We start from the raw sequence: 16512 nt of genomic DNA, 5'->3' as shown, positions 1-16512 counted from the left end.
GCAGGAAAACATCCTACATCAGAGAGTGATGCTGAGAGGGCCGCAGAGTAATTTATCCTCAACAAACTCAGAATGAAAACAGAGTGTGAAAACGAAGGGAGTATGGGTGACAGGGACAATATGGAAGGCAGTGGGGAGCCTTTTGGGGTGATTGCTACATAAGGTTCATTTAGGGGGTAAGTGGACTCATGTGGCATTGCCTTCAGTGGTACCTCGTGGTAGACATGGAGAAGAGCATACTAACAATATTGCTGGAGGGACACTCTCCGGAAAAAGGGTTACACTCACGTTCTACTGTCCATGATAAGACATCCTAAACTCGGAATCATATCAATAACCCATGGAGTGGCTAGAACCTCAACCTTAACCCCATATTGGCTACAGTGACACCTGACACAAAACCACTTCCCCACCATCGACAGGCCTAAGCTGTGCTGCCTCTCTGTTCCGTGCCTTTGCAGTCTTACCCCAGAACATGCCATGAATGAGAAACATGGACACATTCCTGGGCATCACATGGGACATATTAACTCCAGTAGGCTACATGGAACCCTAAAGGACAGACTTCTCTCTCGCCTCTTCCTTTCTCTAAAACCTAATTATGGCTAACTCTAGTTAAGCGCTTCTGTTCCTGGCTTGTGGGTTGTTGAGTCTCCACTGTGTGCTCTCAAATGGCAGGATAGTTTCATCAAGAGCATTAATGCCTCTCACCATGATTTGACTCTGTCATACTCTGTTTTCCAGTTTGCCCTTTGCCCAACCTTGTGCTATATTCATTCCAAATGCAGAAACAAATTCAGAGCAGGGGGTGATGTGGTTGAACAGATTTGATTACATCTCCAGATACTGTAGTGGAGACATTCTTAGTACATTCCATAAAGGTGACTTTTCTCCCAAATGTTTGCAATTTGTTTTCTAGACAACTGGGACTCGACCTGGTGCCTAGGAAGGAGTACGCAATGGTAGACCCCGAGGACATCAGCATCACGGAGCTGTACCGACTGGTAGGTGTACAGAACGTTCGCTTGCCGCCTCACTGCTAATTTTGTGGTTTCCATGGCATTCTTGAGACTAGATGTTTTAAGAACTGGGTGTTCCAGGTTTAATTTGAAGAGAGTCGGGAGACTTGCAAGCTGAGGTGACCATGCCCCAACAGTACCAAGGCTCTTTTCCTCGCCCAGAATACTGTGAAGTTCTCCACCTAGCCCTCAACAGGAAGTAAAGTTCTAGGAAGTAAATCCAGAACTTTGACAAGTCCCTTTTTCTTTTGGCTTTGTCCAGTGAAAGGCTTCCAAGTCACACTTCTTTGCCTACTGTGCTCTGGATAATAAAATGCTCACCAAGGACATTCCTGTCCCCTCCCTCCACATTAGCATTGTGTATATGGACTTCAGACAGGATCTCTAAAATTAGCCTTCAACTGCTGTTCCTCCATTCATCTTTGGGCCCCACCCATTCCTAAGTGTTGGAGACCATTGATAACCCTACAATATTTTACCACATCGCCCATCCAGGATCACCTGTGGTATTTTCTTTCCCAAGTTGCCTGGTAGTCTACCTTCCTGGTTAGTTGTTTCAACGTCGTCCAGTCTGTCCCTGAATTTAACCTGTGCTTCTAAATGCCTGTGTGGAATGTCTTGATAATAAATAAGCTTTCTCCAACCCCAAATTAGACAAGAAGGTCTGGGTTAGAAAGAGCTCTTAAAGGAGGTTGCCGTGTGCCTAACTTTACTGTGATCTCGATGATGACTCTCTCTCGTGCTGTAATGTTCCTGGAGGGAAGGCCCTCCAGAAAGAGGAGACTCAGTTTGAAAGGTTTTGCTGCTTTGGATGTAGTTTTCCATTTACGATACTTTCATGAGCACAATGGGGAATTCTCAACTGATGAGTGTGCTTGCATATCTGAAAAATTGTAGGGAAAGCCGTTGGTTATGTTGGTTGGCCGTTGTAACCCGTAAGGAGCCAGTCTTAGTTAACAGCAATGCCTTCACTTTCTTCCGTGGCTGATTTGTTTCTGTTCATTCATATTGAATATCCTGATGGATGCTGGAAGCTGTGTGTTTGCGAGGTCAAGAGCAGGCACCTCTCATTGGTCAGTTCTCTACAGAGGGACATTTGTGTCTGTGGCTCCTACCTTGGCCTTTGGTGGCCTTTCATTTCTTTGGAGTAGCTTGTGTTGTGTTAATGCTGGACTGTATATGTGGGGGTTTTTAACTAACTCAGCAAGTGAGTTAGGATTTCTAAGGGGGAAAGACTTCCTCTTGAATTAAAGAGACTTAGTTTGATGAGCGTGTGATATGTCTTTTGCCACAGTGAAAAGAATTTTGAAAGCACAAAAGAGAGCAAACCTCACAGAAAATGGGAGAATTTTGCTTCCCTCACTTTTACGGAGAGATGGCCAATGTCTGACGTGACTGAAGTTCTGTTTAGTAGGCTCCTTGTTTGTGGTCTTTTGCTTTTAGACAGTTCAGAATTAAAAAAAAAAAGTATATAAATTTTCTTATAATGCCATGCAACTGCACTTTCCCCTGTAAATTGTAAAAATGACTTTTGCCCTGAAAGGTGGCCAACCATTTGGTAATTGCGGAACTCTGTTCACCAGCTTTGAAAGGAGATGATATGGAAATGTGTTTGTGTGCCTTCACCACGAACAACTGTTCATTGCCATAGAGTTCACATCCCTCAGGTCCATGTCTGATGCTAAAATCAGCCCTTTCTGCCCCATGAGTCTCAGATGGGGAACAGCTGGCAGTCTGTGATGCTGAAGGGATCATACCCTCCTTGTTTCACCACCTCCCATTCTGCCACAGCTAAGGATTTCCAGGTCCTTTCCCGGCCCTCTTCTCCTGCATCCGTGCTTCTCACGTAGAGCTCCAAGGGCAAAGTAGACTGGCAATAGAGAATTAGAAGCATGTGCAAATTTATACATTGCCATAGTATTCTTACTGCCCTCTGATTTTGTTTTTCTGGAAGTATTTACGTCTTAGCCTCCAAGGCTTAGCCTCACAAGTTTGACAGCATCTTACCATAGTGACGACAAGAGAAGAAGAAAACAGCCTGGTGTGCCTTCCTAACTTCCGCTTCCTCATGGGCTTCTTGGCCATCTCTCTGTAGCTCTCTCCGTAGCCCCATATTAAGTTAGCATCACTTTCTTGCTTTAGTTACACAGTAAGATTTGTTCCCGCCTCATTCAGAAACTACCAAAACTTTGCAGTTTAGTATAATTTTTAAAATAGTGTTACAGTATGAGAAATGAGAAGTCGTAGAAATATTCTTCAGTGTCCATTTATCAAATGATCTATAAGTTTAATCTGAAGGGCTTTGTTTGTTTATTAAGGGGATATTTAATGTTTTATTTTTCCCTCGGATATTAAACCTAAAGTCTGTATATGCTATGCTAAGCAAGTGCTTTATGACTGGGCAACATCCTTAACACGTATACATACATGCCTACCTACACACACACACACACACACACACACAGAGAGAGAGAGAGAGAGAGAGAGAGAGAGAGAGAGAGAGAGAGAGAGACAGAGAGGAAGGGGGCATCTCATCAAGTTGCCTAGTCTGGCTTTGAACTCCCTTTGTAGGCAGGTTGGTCTTAAACTTGAAATTGCTGTACCTCTTCCTCCCAGGCAGCTGGGATTGCAAACTGCCCCACCAGACCAGCTCTCTTGTCTGTTCTCTAGGACAACTGGTTAGTTTTTTTTCTTTTTTTATTGAGAAAAGGAGAAAAAAAAAAGTTTCCACCTCCTCCCAGCCTCCCATTTCCCTCCCCCTCCTCCCACCCTTCTCCCCCTCCTCCCACCCTTCTCCCCCTCACCCCACTCCTTTCCTTCTCCCTCTCCAGTCCAAAGAGCAGTCAGGGTTCCCTGCCCTGTGGTAAGTCCTAGGTCCTCCCCCCTCCGTCCATATCTAGGAAGGTGAACATCCAAACTGGTTAGGCTCCAACAAAGCCAGCACATTAAGTAGGATCAAAACCCCGTGCCATTGTCCTTGGCGTCTGATCAGCCCTCATTGTTCGCCATGTTCAGAGAGTCCAGTTTTATCCCATGCTTTTTTGGTCACAGTCCAGCTGGCCTTGGTGAGCTCCCAGTAGATCAGCTCCACTGTCTCAGTGGGTGGGTGCACCCCTCGTGGTCCCGACTTCTTTGCTCATGTTCTCCCTCCTTCTGCTCCTCATTGGGACCTTGGGAGCTCAGTCCAGTGCTCCAGTGTGGGTCTCTGTCTCTATCTCCATCCATCACCAGATGAAGGTTCTTTTTGGGTCTGGGATACCTCACTCGGGATAGTGTTTTCTATTTCCATCCATTTGCATGCAAAATTCGAGAAGTACTCGAATATATACACACTAGTACTCTAGTGTGTATATATTCCATACTTTCTTAATCCATTCTTCCATTGAAGGGCATCTAGGTTGTTTCCAGGTTCTGGCTACTACAAATAATACTGCTATGAACATAGTTGAACAAATGCTTTTGTCATATGATAGAGCATCTCTTGGGTATATTCCCAAGAGTGATATTGCTGGGTCCAGGGGTAGGTTGATCCCAAATTTCCTGAGAAACCTAAACACTGACTTCCACAGTGGTTGCACAAGATTGCATTCCCACCAGCAATGGATGAGGGTACCCCTTCCTCCACAGCCTCTCCAGCAAAGGCTATCCTTGGTTTTTTTGACTTTAGCCATTCTGACAGGTGTAAGATGATATCTCAAAAGCTGATGAGGAGCAACAGAGAGCCTTTGAGATTCCTCCTTCCCAGATAAATCTGCCAATAGTTGATACCATCTTAACATTAAAATTTAAAGGAAATCTTAAAGCAAGAGCCCTTGATCATCTCAGCACAGATGCTAGAAGGAAATTTGAAATTAGATTAGATACTGAATCTAGCATGGGAAGAAATTTTGCGATCTCCATCGCCATCACACCGACAGGGTTGTGCCATGACTTTCTCCACTCTATTCTGACCTTGTTTCTCCTGTGTGTATCATTCAGATGGAGCATCGACACCGGAAGAAAGACACCCCTGTGCAGGCCAGCAGTCACCACCTCTTTGTCCAGATGAAGAGCCTCATGTGCTCCAACCTGGGAGAGGAGCTGGAGGTCATCTTCTCGCTCTTTGACAGTAAAGAGAATCGCCCAATCAGGTAACGGCACGCCGACACCAGACTTGAGTTTCTTGATGTAACCCTGATGGATGTTTACAGTTGACATGTTTTGGATACAGTTTTTATATACCAGCTGCAGTTCATCTATTGAACTCTGAGTTTCTGATTTACCTATCCTCTAGGTACAATTGGATAGGTTTGAGAATTCCCAGGAAATCAGAATGCCTATAGAATCTTAAGTGGGTTTAAATGAAAGATGGCCATCTCGATACTAAGTCTATCTTTGTTTTACTTACTTTGTGTTGATAATGCCAAGAAGATAAAATTTCTCTGTAGTATAATGTTTACTTATCGAAGTCAGCACATTTCATCTTTCAGTTTGTCAGTAAATAGTAACATTGATCTTCCTGTGTCTGGTTGATGATGTCAAGAAAGAACCTGCAGGCTTACAGACGCGCCCGCTGAAGGATCAGAGCCCTGACGCAGGACCAAGTTTGTGCTCGTTTCTCATTCTCAGGGCTCTGCTCCTTCCCTTGTATTCTTTCCATAGCTAGCTTTTCATTATATGTCTGGTTCTTCTGTGGTGAGAGGAATCAAATCCCAGGCCTTGTGCATGCTAAGGGACTCCCTATAGCTGGCTGATATCTCTTTTTAATGTTTACAAAAAGACTTGGAGTAGATATTATGTTTGTGTTCAAACCCGATCAAAGGGTTTTATGTGAACTATATTTATTTTGAATTGAAGCATGAAGCACTTTGCTTTCAATTAAAAATTTCACATTTAAATTATGAATTAAGATGAAATTATTTGCATCACACATAAAGATCCATTTGTACAACGCTTTTAAAGTACTTATTAAGATAAATACCAAGAATCTTTAGTAATTCTGAGACACACATATTAATTCATAAACACAACATAATCTAGGAGTATTTCTCTCCTTTCCTAGGAAATACAAGGGAAGTTCATTTTTAATGCATTTGTAAGCATAAACATGATGGGTAACTTATGAATTAGTTTTAATGTACCGGTAAGTGTGACTTTTATTTCTTGCTAGTAGACCATGTTTATAGTGTGGAAGGTGGTGTTTCTGTGAAGTAAGGCTAGAATTTATGAAGTGTGGAAGCAGTGATGATAATACCCTTTCCGGGTCAGCCTGAAGCAGGTGGAGGACATGAATCCGTGTCCTATACCTTTCAACTCACGAACAAGTTCTCAAAGAGAAGAAGACGGCTCGATACCTGGCCCATTTTAGCCCTGCACTTAAATATGATTATTAAAGACAACGCCTGCTTTTCTTTCTTTTTTATTTTTATCTTTCAGAGACCAGTAGCCTTGGCTACTCTAGAACTCACTAGACCAGGCTGCCCTTGAACTCACGGAGATATGCCTGGATCTGCTTCTTAAAGGCCTGGTGCTGTCAATGGTCTTTAAACCTGTCACTTGTATTATTTTTAATAAAACACTGATTGGCCAGTAGCCAGGTAGGAAGTATAGGTGGGGAACAGGAGAATTCTGGAAAGAGGAAAGAGTCAGTCTGCAGTTGTCATTTAGACAAAGAGGAAGCAAGATGTAACTGCCTTGCCCAAAAAGGTACCAAGCCACATGGCAAACACAGACAAGAATTATGGGCGAATATAAGTTATAAGAGTTAATAAGAAGCCTGAGATAATAGGCCAATCAGTTTATAATTAATGTAGACCTCTGTGTATTTCTTTGGGACTGAACGGATGCGGGACCAGGCAGGACAGAAACCTCTGTCAAAAGCCTGTGCCACCATACCTGGCTCAACACCTGCTTTAATGTTGAAATGTTTGTCGTTTACCCATAGTTTTATAAAATCCTGAAAATGTTGAGTATATAATATACTCTCATTTATATTTTTAACAAGCAGTAGAAAGCATGAAGGGAGAACTCTTCTGCTTGCCTCGATTAAACTGAGGAATAAATTCCTATTTTTTTCCACAAATGTTGCTGTTGAGTTCACATAACATCTCACTAATTTCTTAATATTAGGATTAGTAGAGTGTTAGCTGATATAAAATTCTCTATATAATTAACAATGAACATTATCAGCATAATGCCATTATATTGCTATATTTATCATAATATAAGGACATACTAATAATTTGTAATATTAATATCATTGAAATAATACTGAGTCAAATTTCTGAGTTTGTGTTGTTGAAAATATTTTCAGATTTTCTAAAGCTGACCATTCAGGTGTGCACACTCAGCAAGCCCTTAATGTACTGTGTTCACTTGGTGAACTTAGGAAAATAACCTGTGCTTAGGATTCCCCAAACAGTGAAATTCGGGTTTCCAGTTTAGGTTAGAAGGGGTCTTCTTCCTGGGCTACTGGGTTTACCTGCACTCTTCCAGCCCCCATTCCCCAACTCCCAAATTTTTGTGATCATCCCAGGAAGAATCCAGTGTGAATGTCTCCCTTCTTGGCCTCCTGCCTGGGCCACATGTATCTCACATCTTTCCAAGATGAGGCATTTGAACAATGTTGAGTTTAGTTTATCTACATTTCTGAGGCTTACACAGGCAGCACAGTTAGGAATGGGGTCAAACGGCCAGTAACGCAGAGCCATATGTCCCCTCCTGAAGACAAGCCACATACAGGCATCTTCAACCTGGCCTTAACCACTGTGACCTCTTGCCTTGGGTCTTTCCTTGGTCTAGGAACTCTTAACAGTTCTCGCTTTCTTCCTGCTGTCATTGCACTGTCTCAGAAGACAGAACTGCAGAAGGAACCTACGCTTTTAGGGCATGGCAAAAACCCGAGTTTTGTTTCTGTCGCTCTGATAAACAGTATGACCAAAGCAATTCTTTGGAATTCTTTGGCTTAGAGATTACAGTCCGTCATCAAAGAGAGCCAAAGCAAGGGTTCAAACAGGAACCTGGTGGCAGGAACTGGAGCAGAGACCAGTTGCTTACTGGCTTGCTTTCCTCCATCTTGTTCACCCGTGTAGGTACAGCACAGTCCATCACAGGCTTCTACAGCACAGCCTTCTACATCAGTTAGCCAGTAAGAAAATGTCCTAGAGACTTGCCCACGGGCCAGTCTGATGGAGACAGGTCCTCAGCTGAGCGTTCCCGGGTGACTCTAGTTCATGTCAAGTTAGCAGAAACAACCAGCGTAATTGCACGTGGCATTTGAATGTCATCACCGATACCAGTGAAACTAGCATTGGGCCCCCAACGTCATCTGTGCTGCAGAAAGCGGTTTCTGAAGTCGAACCCCTTCAGAGGAGCCTTTCAAAACATTGTTCCGTTTGTTTATTCATGGAGCATGCTATGGCACCTGGGCAGTCAGAAAACAGCTTGCTGAGTCTTGCCTCTCCTTCCATTCTCCGCTTGCGCCATGTGAGTCCCTGGAAGAGACTCGGATTTTTGAGCTTAGCAGTGAGTTTTCTACTGAGCTCTCAGCCAGAGCAAAGAATTTGTTGTTGTATATGTTTCTGCATGATGTGTGGGGGCTGTGCTTATGTCATGACACACACATGTAAGTCAGAGGACACCTTTGTGAAATTAACTGTCTCCTGTAGTAGTTCTTTCTTGTTGGGACCACCAGCCTGCAAATAACAGCACAGGAACTTAGTAATTATGAAAACTTGGCCTTCGGTTTAGGCTTTTCCACAACTAGCTCTTATAACTTAAATTAACCCATTTATACTAATCCACACTCTGCCAGGTGGTGTTAACCTATCTCCACACTGCCCATTCTGCTTCCTCCTTGTCTAGCCAGTGATTCCTCCTTTCTTCTTAGAATACTCGCTCTCTCTGCCCGGAAGTCTCGCCTATACCTCTTGCCTAGCTATTGGCTGCTCGGCTTTTTATTACACCCATCACAGCAACACACCTTCACCCAGTGTAAAAATATCCCACCACATCCTTCCACCTTTCATGCCGTCCATGGGTCACACTCGGGTCCACCAAGTTTGTGCAGCAAGTGCTCTCACCAGTCCTTCTCAGGATCCCCTAAGGAAGGGGAAGTCGTGTCAGCTGCTAATCCCTGCCAGGGACCAAACACTCGGATTCTATCCTCATAGATATCCAGGATGAAGGGATCCAGCATGTGATATCCCCTTTCTTGTTCATTGAGCATTGTGACGTGTGTAACAGCTCCCGAGTACCAGCGAAGGCAGATGATTTTATGTGTCCCAGAGTCTTCATTTGACTGCAGATTTGTTTGCAAAATCTGGATTTTGGTTTTTAAGCAGTTGTTGAATCTGCCTGAAGATTGCTGAGAAGATTGGGCCTCTGATCATGTGATGGACCCTCCTTCCTATAAACTCCAGGAAGGATGCAGGCATGTTCCGACAGCATCTGGCTGGCACATGCCTACATCACACCTCTTCACTCCAGTTTGCATGGATAGCAACACCAGTCCACAGAACCTAGTGAGCACTGGAAATTACAGACTAGTGTTCATTTAAGGCCAATGCAACCTTCATGCAACTTCTTTCTATGAATGATAATTATCTGTTTTTAAAAAATAGGTTTGCCACATTATTTCACATAATCAAGATATTTTTAGAGAGCATTTGTATGGCTGGAAGTTTGATATCTGCGTTCTGCAAGGTATGGCTGGGGAAGGCAAGAAGGGAGTCTGCTGTCAGCATGTTTGGTACCTTATTTTGTCAAATGCATGTGGCAAACACATATATAATGCTTTTATATGCCCAACACTGTTATAAGTTCTTTTTTAAATATTTCCTGACTTAGCTCTTGACCACCCTATGAGAAATATACTACAAATATTCCCTTGTTTGAGGATGATGCAGCCTACAGTCCTTGACCAAGTCAAGTGAAGCTGGTACTCTAACAGGGTAGGCTGTATAGGAATCAGTATTTTCCATCTCTACCCCACACTCATGTCTGCACACCTATATATGTAATATTCATAGTGTGCTATCTTCCTCCCCAGCCGATTTTTACTTGCCATTGAGTGGTGAGGGGTCCGTGTAGGGCTCATTCTTTTAAGACCTTGAATGGTAGAAGCTTGAGCTTGTAATGCCTGGGCAGGAAGGATCCAGGAATGACGAAGAGAACACAGAGGGAAAAGGGAAATCACTGATGTCTCCAGGCCCCTTGGGAGACGGGCATCAGGAATCAGACTTGAGTGTGCAGATGGGAGATTAGCCCTGAGAAGGGAAGAACAGAGGGTGTGGATGGGAGCTATGTGAGCCTTAGGAGTAGGCATAGGACTTGTAATCGTTTACAGAGAGGGAACGGCAGTACATGCCACAGGGTCTCCTTTAACTGGCACTTAAGATCGGCTCTTGCACCGCATGGAATCCCAAGAGTCATAGTGTGGTAATTTGCATAGGCCATGCGACTGTACATTAATGCCTCCCTTCCCTTCATACATGCTGCTTCATCTGCATCAGTATGGAAATAATCCTGGCCAGTGAACTTGACATAGTTTAGTCGTTGACTCAAAACTTCCGTTGTTTTGTTTACTACTGTATTCTAAGCCTTCATTAATTAACATTGGGATTTTGTCTTTGGAATAATTTGTTCCTTTACTTTGGTCTCATCAGAGAATGTATTTAACAAGGCCCGAGTCCCAACAGTTGGTCCCTAGCTACTGAAGGCTGCTCATACAGACCAGCCACTGGCATGGGCTATTAGCTGAGAATTTAACAGCAGGGTGTGCTTAATTCTAGTAGTTGCATTGATGAAGTTTACTTTCTGCTGATTCCTTTTTCACATACTTTTCTGAAGTTAGATATTTTTTCTACTATCGTGCAGTTAAACTCAGTTTCCTTGAAAGGTTTCGTTTCCATGGATGCTTTCTTTTGCCTACAATTATACTTTATTCATTTCAATTCTGTCATTTAAGGGAGAGGACGTACTGAATACAATTGATCTTGGTAAGGCTCAGGCCTTTGAAAAGTCTGGATTCACACTGATCTGCAAAATGGCTATGAATTTCTCTCTGTCTGGGAGATAGGTATCACCTGTGTCTTGTACACCCTTTCATTGTGGTTAAGTGGCCAGACTCTGAGGTTGGATGATGTGGGTGGAAATCCTGGCGTTGCTCCATCGGCCTGGGCATGTAATTTCACATCTCTTCTAGCTGTAAACTGGGACTTCGTGAGGATAGTGGTGCTTTGTGAGTGGGCTTTCTTGAATGTTAAACTCATAGGATGCTGCTTGGTACCCTGCAGTTATTCAGTGGGCCCTGGCTATGATGACAAGGATTTCTGAGCATAAAGAGGAAGTGTACATTATCCTAGCTAGAATTGTGTGGCAGCTGCCCCTGCTTTCTTGGGGAAATCACACATTTCAAGAAATTGGTGCTGTTTTACTTATGACATTGCAGTTTTTTAAAGTTTAGAGAGACCGGCAAGTAAATGGGGAGTATGGAGCCCGTATTACTTTAGCCAGGACTGCTCAAGAAAGGGCAATCAGAAGCCCCAGGTGGGGTTGCATCCTGAAACACCACAGTGAGGACAGGTATAAGAAACCTCGGGGTCTTGGGTCCAGGTGGAGAGAGTAAGAAATTGCTTTCATAGCTTCCAATAATTTATTTCAGAGGCTGACATGTAAAAGCTTATCTAAGCTCAGGCTAAGAGAAAATGATACTACTTCATTTGGATGGTAGTATATAATAAGGTTAGTAGAGTCTTTAAGGATGTTAATTCCCTGGACCCTGCACTAGCCTGTCTTGTTTGACACATCCTTTGAAGCCTAGCATGGTCTGATACACATTCAACATCTCCGTCTTTACATAAATTAGGAACACTTAGTGTTTTGACTCTGATAGATTGTAGGCCTAGGTCTATGTTCCTGATGACATATGACAAGGTTTCCAAAGAAAGGAAATGGTGCAGGGAAAAGTGCCCAGCCAGGCTAGCAAGGGACACCGTGCATAGAGCAAAACTAGTAGGGGCATTTAGTGACCCTTCTTGAACTGTGGTGGTATCAGCCATCCCATGGGGCCCAGGGCGTTTCCTACTGTGTCTAGACATGTTGGCACAGATTTGCCATGGGTGTCTGTCCAGCAGCGACCCACGGGACCTTGCTGGGGCCTCGTGTTGCAACACACCTGCTTCCCTCTCCCCTTTTCTCCGCCATCTGATCGTTTCAGCAGGTGCCTGGGAACTGGGATTCTTCTCACCTCTGAGTTCCCCGAATCTGTGTGTTGGTCCTCATTTATTCACTCTGGTGTGACACATTAAAAAATGATAATGATGGCTCTACACTTCTGGTGGCCTTTATTGGCAGCAGTTCTCAGGAAGCTGCTGGGGGAGACTCAAATACAAGAAGGTGAGTGAGGTAATGCTGCTTTATTCAGATGGAGAGCACACAGGGTATAGCTGAGCCACTCTCCTCTATAGCATTTTATGATATAAATACAATAGTGATTATTTAACATCAGGAAATGACTAGAAATACTAGTGTTTCAGAAAGCCAGAAGCTCACAGAGGTCCCGGACTTGATTTGCCTTTTCCTTTTCTTTGGTTCTAAGCACTCTGGCAGACGACTCACCTTTCTTAAGTCGAGCAGGATTTTACGAGGTGACCAGAAGACCCTCTTGCCCATGTCCCTGTGCTTTTTGTCAGAACAGATTAGTGAGCCCTCCCCGACTAGTATTAGGATCATCTCTGTCTTTCTTCATGTTCTCCCCAGTTGCTTCTTTTAGGGAAATAATTTAGTTTTCACGCGTTCTCTGAGGGATGAGCCATTGTCACATATAGTACCCACTTCACAAGGGCTCCTTTAGCATTCGGTGCTGGTTATGTGGCAGGAGGATTTGGCATTGACCAAGGAATTATTAATGCGGGGGCTGTACCCTCTCATCATCTTGATGTTCTCAGGACCTGGCAGCTTGCTTACCCAGGGTGTGTGTCTGTGGAGGGGAAGGGGGTGATGCTTACCCAGGGTGTGTGTCTGTGGGGGGCGGGGTGATGCAGTTAAAGGACGCTTTTAAGTCTCGCCTCGCCATGGCTGCAAGGCATTAAAAGATCATGCCATTGGTACCTTCATCTTGGCCATCCTCCTTCGCCTCCAGGGGGGATGTGCTCCTTACTAAGAGAGTCAAAGTGTTGAGTGCATCCCTAAGAGCTGTTTCATGTTACACTGAGCTAATCAGGGCTGTGCTCTCAGACCCGTCTCCCGGGAGCCATCGTTTGCAAACCCTGTCGTGCTAAAAAGCACACAGAAATCCTCAGATAAATGCCTGGCATTCCTCCCGAAGCATTTGGAAGTTTGGGATTGAAAGCCAAGCAGGGTGTGTCTGCTTTCTGCCAGTTAGGCTTGTGCGTGTCACACCGTCGCTGTGCAATTATTAAAGGTTGCTCATTCGTGCATTTAGTCAGCCAGCAAGTAGCTTCCCCCTTAAGGCCAAATGCTCATCTAGGGAAAGGTGTATAAAGACCATGACCTCCCAAATCTTGTCTTCTACTTAGATTACAAATGTTGAGAAAATTAAAGACAGTTTCTGAATCCTTCCTTTTGTAGCGTCATATATAAAAGTATGTTAGTCACTATGCATTTTGTTGTTTTTTGTTTTGTTTTTCTTTTTTTGAGATTGTCTCACTATGTCGTCCTCGCTAGCCTGGAACTTGCTAAGTAGACCCGGCTGGCCTTGAACTCTTAGTGATCTTCCTGCTTGTGTCGCCCGTGCCTGCAGAGTACTGGGATAATAGTGATCTTCCTGCTTGTGTCGCCCGTGCCTGCAGAGTACTGGGATAATAGTGATCTTCCTGCTTGTGTCGCCCGTGCCTGCAGAGTACTGGGATAATAGTGATCTTCCTGCTTGTGTCGCCCGTGCCTGCAGAGTACTGGGATAATAGTGATCTTCCTGCTTGTGTCGCCCGTGCCTGCAGAGTACTGGGATCATAACCATGTGCCACCGTTCATGTCCTGGATTTAATAGTCATAAAATAAAATGAAAATCAACAATTAAAAACAGCCTTCAGAACATCCTTTTGGGATTAAAAACAAAATACATGAAAGATTTATTTATGGTCTAAAGGGGCTTGAATTACATGGGTTTTCATTTAATCATTCTGTTTTCATTTGCGGCTTCTTAACCTTTATTTATTGATTTTTTTTAAATGCCTACTTCACCACAAAGTGCTTAGGAAGAGCTTTGGTTGCTTGTTTTCAACATTCCTTATTAAACACGGGCTCCTAACAAGGAGGGCAGGATTTCGCGGACTCAGAATAACTACTGTAAATAGGTCACATTGACTTCTCCCTCGAAGAATGGGAAGGGTACAGTTTTTACCGTGATCAAATTCAGCGCATTCCAGAAAGAATGGGCCCGAGACACTCTTCCTTCACGCAGATTGTCATACTTCCTGACCTTGTTTTTCTTGACTGTCGCCCTAGCCGGAGTCTCCTTCTGCTTCCTCTGCTGAGGGCTTGTTCTCTGGAGAAAGGCTAAAGCAAGCACCTCCCTCCCACTCATTCTTAGTCAGAATCCTAAATAACAGGGCTAGAGGGCATTGCAGACAGGTGTGATTAGACTTTATCTAATCCATCCTCCTCCCTTGACGCCCTCGTCATCGCTCACCTCCCGTCCGTTTCTTGCTGGTCGCACTTCCCTCCCCAAGTGGTACCCCGTTCTGCTTTCATTTCACAGTGTGCCATGATTCTCTTCCCCTCTTTTCAGTTTCTATTTTTTAGTCTACATAGAGAGAGACACGCACTCTTGGACATGTTTCTATACACACGTAGATGTCAAACCTTCAAATGAGATGAAATGTGGTATTTGTCTCTGGGCCTTTGTTATTCTTCTTTTTAATATAGTGATCTATAGTAATTCTTCTGTTGGTTTACATTTAGGCTGGTTCTGTTGCTTTACTATTGTGACTAGCTCAGAAAATAAGCACGGATCTGCAGTGTCCCTGGCTTCGAGTCCTCTGTGTCTCGACACAGGAGTGGTGTGGCTGGACCATGACAGTTGTATTTTTAATTTTCTGAAAAGCCTTTATACTGATTTCCATAGTGGGTCCACCCATTTCCATTCCTACTGTCCGTGTGTTGTGACTCCTCCTCTTGCCCTGCATCCTTGCTAACATCGCTTGCCACTGATTTCTTTTCCTTCCTTCCTTCCTTCCTTCCTTCCTTCCTTCTTTCCTTTCTTTCTTTGGTTTTTTTTGAGACAAGGTTTCTCTGTGTAGTAGTCCTGGCTGTCCTGGAACGCTCTTGTAGACCAGGCTGGTCTCGAACTCACAGAGATCTGCCTGCCTCTGCCTCCCGAGTGCTGGGATTAAAGGCGTGCGTCACCATTTCTTAATGGGCTCTTCTGACTGTTCAGGAAATAGAATTGTAAACTAATTTCAGTAGACATTTCACTGATGGCTAAAGGTGTTTACAAAGATTTCATTCGAGAAACAGTCTGTTCAGTTTGTGAGCCCCATCAATGATTGGATAATTTGGGGGTTGGCAGCATATAGTTCTTTATGCACTCTGAATATTAGTCCCCTGATTGATGTGTAATTGGCAAAGATTTCCCCCTCATTCTGTAGGCATGTTTGCTTTTTTGCTATACAGACTCTTAATGTTGCATAATCCCATTTGACAAATCTGGGGTTATTTGTTAAAATGTTGAAGTCCTTTTTCAGAGTATCCTTGATACATATTTTCCTAATTCTTAGATTAACAATGTTTATCTAAGAATTTTACACAGAGCTTAAATTGACTTATTTTGATAGTGAAAATTGTAGTAATCTTAGCTATACTTTAAAAATGTATCTTCTTATGTAACATTGAGCTGGATCCTTTACCAGACAGAGCCTCAGATTGTATGGTCAGTCTCTCCATAGCTGGTATGTACTCGGTGAACCTAGCCTGACCTGTTAACAAGTCTGCTGCTGTCTTAGGTAAAGGATTGTGTTGTGCACAGCCTATCTATGGTTTCCTTTTCCATTTCTTTTTAATTCAAAGATATCATGGTTATAATGCTACTATAGCATTAAAATTAGCACACTAATGATCTTCTCTGTAAGACTTGCAAAGGGAAGTCCTATCAGTGCTTGGGGAGGAAAAGGAGAAAGTCTTTGACCATGGGATTGCAGGGCATTGTGGCCTGTTTGTAGCCAGTTAAGAAAGCCATAAAAGACAGACAGCAATAGAGATGTGTTAAGACCTGAGCTTTTGGGAACTAAAAAGGCTCTTTAATGTAACTAGTTAGTCATGGAAAAATGCTTTTGAACATCCATCAAAATAAATCAGGATCTCCTGGTTATGAATTGAGCATTAATTAGAGGAGAAAGTAGTACCACACCAGAGGAGGGGCTCTCCATCATTCATGTACCCAGGAGAATCACATCTCAAGGTCCAGAAAGTATCTTAGGGATGTTTCCACACCTCCTGTTCACTTTTCACAGTGACCTGGGACAGCAGCATTAACTCAGCCTGTCGTGATGCTCTT

General features: G+C 43.6%; 1 protein-coding gene across 3 annotated transcripts in view; it reads left to right on the top strand.

Moving 5' to 3' along the window:
- Nucleotides 1–16512, top strand: part of Dock4 (dedicator of cytokinesis 4) — a 389986-nt gene that overhangs the window by 191605 nt on the left and 181869 nt on the right. For all 3 annotated transcript variants that reach the window (XM_041658121.1, XM_041658122.1, XM_041658120.1), the window contains exons 7-8: nt 920–1004; nt 4998–5149. In XM_041658121.1, the coding sequence (XP_041514055.1) occupies nt 920–1004; nt 4998–5149 (237 nt within the window). The remainder of the gene's footprint in view (nt 1–919; nt 1005–4997; nt 5150–16512) is intronic.

The sequence above is a fragment of the Microtus oregoni genome, unplaced genomic scaffold (assembly GCF_018167655.1).
Source record: "Microtus oregoni isolate MIOR12 unplaced genomic scaffold, Mior012 000009F_ref0000495, whole genome shotgun sequence".
In the NCBI taxonomy this organism is placed as follows: domain Eukaryota; kingdom Metazoa; phylum Chordata; class Mammalia; order Rodentia; family Cricetidae; genus Microtus; species Microtus oregoni.
Note: the sequence above shows the minus strand (reverse complement) of the source record. Positions and strands in the feature narration are given on the sequence as shown.